Raw genomic sequence first — 2,747 nt, forward strand, 5'->3', positions numbered from 1 at the left:
TTAGGCATTTTAGTTTTAATTTTATTTGAATTTTACTTTAGTATTTTCGAAAAAAAATATTTATTTTGATTTATTTTATTTATTTTTTTCTTTTCTCTTAATCTCTAAAATTAAGTTTAGTGTCCCTTTAGTTGTTTTATTTCTCCTAGTTATTTTATTTATTGAGTTTAAATTTTCTTTATGTTCTTTCTTCTTTGTTTGCCTATTTACCATATGGTGCGTTTAATTCTATTTGGTGTTTTGTGTTGAGGAAAAATAATGGAGAGAGATCACATAGGTTACTACTCACACCCGAGTAGTGATTCATATTATTGTGGATGGAAAAACTATCCGAATTTTGGTTGGCAAAGTCAAAACCAAGGAAACTTCAATGTTCCATGTTCCAACTATCAAGAACCACCATCTCCATATTCATATCAAGTACCATCAGATCTTGAGCTTCTCATGAAAAAATTCATACATGATATAAAGACGAGTGTCAAAAATGTAGAGAAATATGTGCAGACGATTATCAAGAACCAGGAAGGGGAACAAACAAATTCTTTCCCAGGAGATACAATGCAAGATCTTATGGAAGAAAGTGAGGAAATCAATCAAAGGAGTTTATACTCCAGTGAATTAGAAAAATTTTCACCCTCACATATGGAAGAAGAGGAAGATGCAAAAACAAAGGAGGAAGATGCACCAACAAAGAAGGAAGATGCACAAACAAAGGAGGTTGTAAAGGATGAAAACAATTATGGGAATCTATATTCCAATGAAGCAGAGACTGTCATAGAGGGTGAGTTTATTGAACCACTAATTCAAGAAGTTCTTGATGAAGGGTACACTCTAACCATCACACAACACCAAAATTTTGAAATCAAAGAAGTGAAGGAAACCAAGGAAAGGACTGAAAGGGGAATTGTGACCAAAAAAGAGAAGAAAATATCTATGAAAAAAAAAGGTCATCAAAAAACAATCCAACCTCTACCCCAACAAGCAAGGTGAATCAAGCTAATCACAGTAAAAAAAAGCTTGTTAGAAGGAATTTATATCAGGGGGTACTAATCTTCACCTCTCCCCCCTTGGAGACATTTCTTTTAACCAACTGGAAGAAGAGGAAGAAAATTCAACAATCAAGTGTCAAGCTAGTGACATTAAAGAAGCGCTTGTCGGGAGGCAACCCGATAATTTCGTATCCTTAGTTATTTTTCGTAGTAGTGGTTTTCTTATTTATTTGATTTTTATTGAGTTTCTACTGTTTCCTTTCGTTTTACGTGTGTTTTGATCATGCAGCTATTTTAGAACAAGAACCGAATATTTCAAAAAAAAAAAAACAAGCACATGACGCGTACGCGTCATATGTGTGTGCGTGAAAAATAAAAGTGAACAGAGAGTTGAGCAGGAGTGGTGCTGGAACTATGTTTTGCGCACAACCAAGCCCACGCGCACGCGTACCTCACGTGTGTGCGTCGCTTGTACTTTTAGCCACCCATGTGTGCGCGTCCCTAACGCGTACGCGTGATCCTAAAAATCGGCGTCAATGAGTGTTTAGGCAGAGAGTTGTGCTGGCTTGGGGCTGGAAGTGTGCTAGAGGCATAAACTTGCTCACGCGTGCGTGTCTTTTGCACAAATTACCATCCACGCGTGTGCGTGCATGACGCGCACGCATCATATGAAAATTTTGGTTCCCAGGCCACGCGAACAGAGAGTTATGCGTGCGCGCGGCTGTTTTCGCGCGATTTGCACAAACCAAGGGGACGCGTACACGTGTTTGACGCTTACGCACCACTATCAAAATCGGGCGACCCACGCGTACGCGTGCTGTACGTGTACGCGTCGCCTGCGCCGCACACCTCCACTAGTGCACCGTCCAGTTTTTGGTTTTCATTCTTTCTCTCTCCCAAATCCTAATTCTCTCTTGTTCTTTTATCTTTTTATTCTTCTTTTATCATACTATTTAATTTTCTTTCCCTCTCTGTTTCCAATTCTTCTTTGCTTGAGGACAAGCAAACCTTTAAGTTTGGTGTTGACGCTTCTCTTATGGCTTTTCTGTTTAGCACCAAAGGGAGATGAATGTTCTTCATGGAGGAATGAGATGGCCACCAGAATAACTGAGGTGGTTGAGTTTCTTTCATTCTATTTCTCTTCCGTCCCTATTTTGTTGTCCTCTGTTTTCTGTTGCTTTGATTGCCTGCATGATCTTTAGTACTTTCAGTTCTTAGAATATAAAAAAATTCTTTATTGTCTCATGTACCACTCACTAAGCTTGAATCTAAAAAGAAAAGAATTTAACTGATGTATTGCATGAGAAATTGAGTTTAATTTTAAGAGTAGTGATGAGCGGATAATTTGTACGCTTTTTGGCATTCTTTTTAGTATGTTTTTAGCATGATCTAGTTAGTTTTTAGTATATTTTTATTAGTTTTTAGTTAAAATTCACTTTTCTGGACTTTACTATGAGTTTGTGTGTTTTTCTGTGATTTCAGGTATTTTCTGGCTGAAATTGAGGGACCTGAGCAAAAATCTGATTCAGAGACTAAAAAGGACTGCAGATGCTGTTGGATTCTGACCTCCCTGCACTCGAAGTGGATTTTCTGGAGCTACAGAAGCCGAATTGGCACGCTCTCAACGGCGTTGGAAAGTAGACATCCTGGGCTTTCCAGCAATATATGATAGTCCATACTTTGCCCAAGATTTGATGGCCCAAACCGGCGTTCAAAGTCACCCTCAGGAATTCCAGCGTTAAACGCCGGAACTAGCAC

The 2,747-nt window shown here is 38.6% G+C and overlaps 1 protein-coding gene across 1 annotated transcript in view; it reads left to right on the top strand.

Moving 5' to 3' along the window:
• The first annotated feature begins 642 nt into the window (after nt 1-642).
• Nucleotides 643-2,747, top strand: part of LOC107468083 (uncharacterized) — a 52,934-nt gene continuing 50,829 nt past the window's right edge. The window contains exon 1 of the mRNA XM_052255219.1: nt 643-781. Within this exon, the coding sequence (XP_052111179.1) occupies nt 643-781 (139 nt within the window). The remainder of the gene's footprint in view (nt 782-2,747) is intronic.

The sequence above is a fragment of the Arachis duranensis genome, chromosome 10, assembly GCF_000817695.3.
Source record: "Arachis duranensis cultivar V14167 chromosome 10, aradu.V14167.gnm2.J7QH, whole genome shotgun sequence".
Classification (NCBI taxonomy): Eukaryota; Viridiplantae; Streptophyta; class Magnoliopsida; order Fabales; family Fabaceae; genus Arachis; species Arachis duranensis.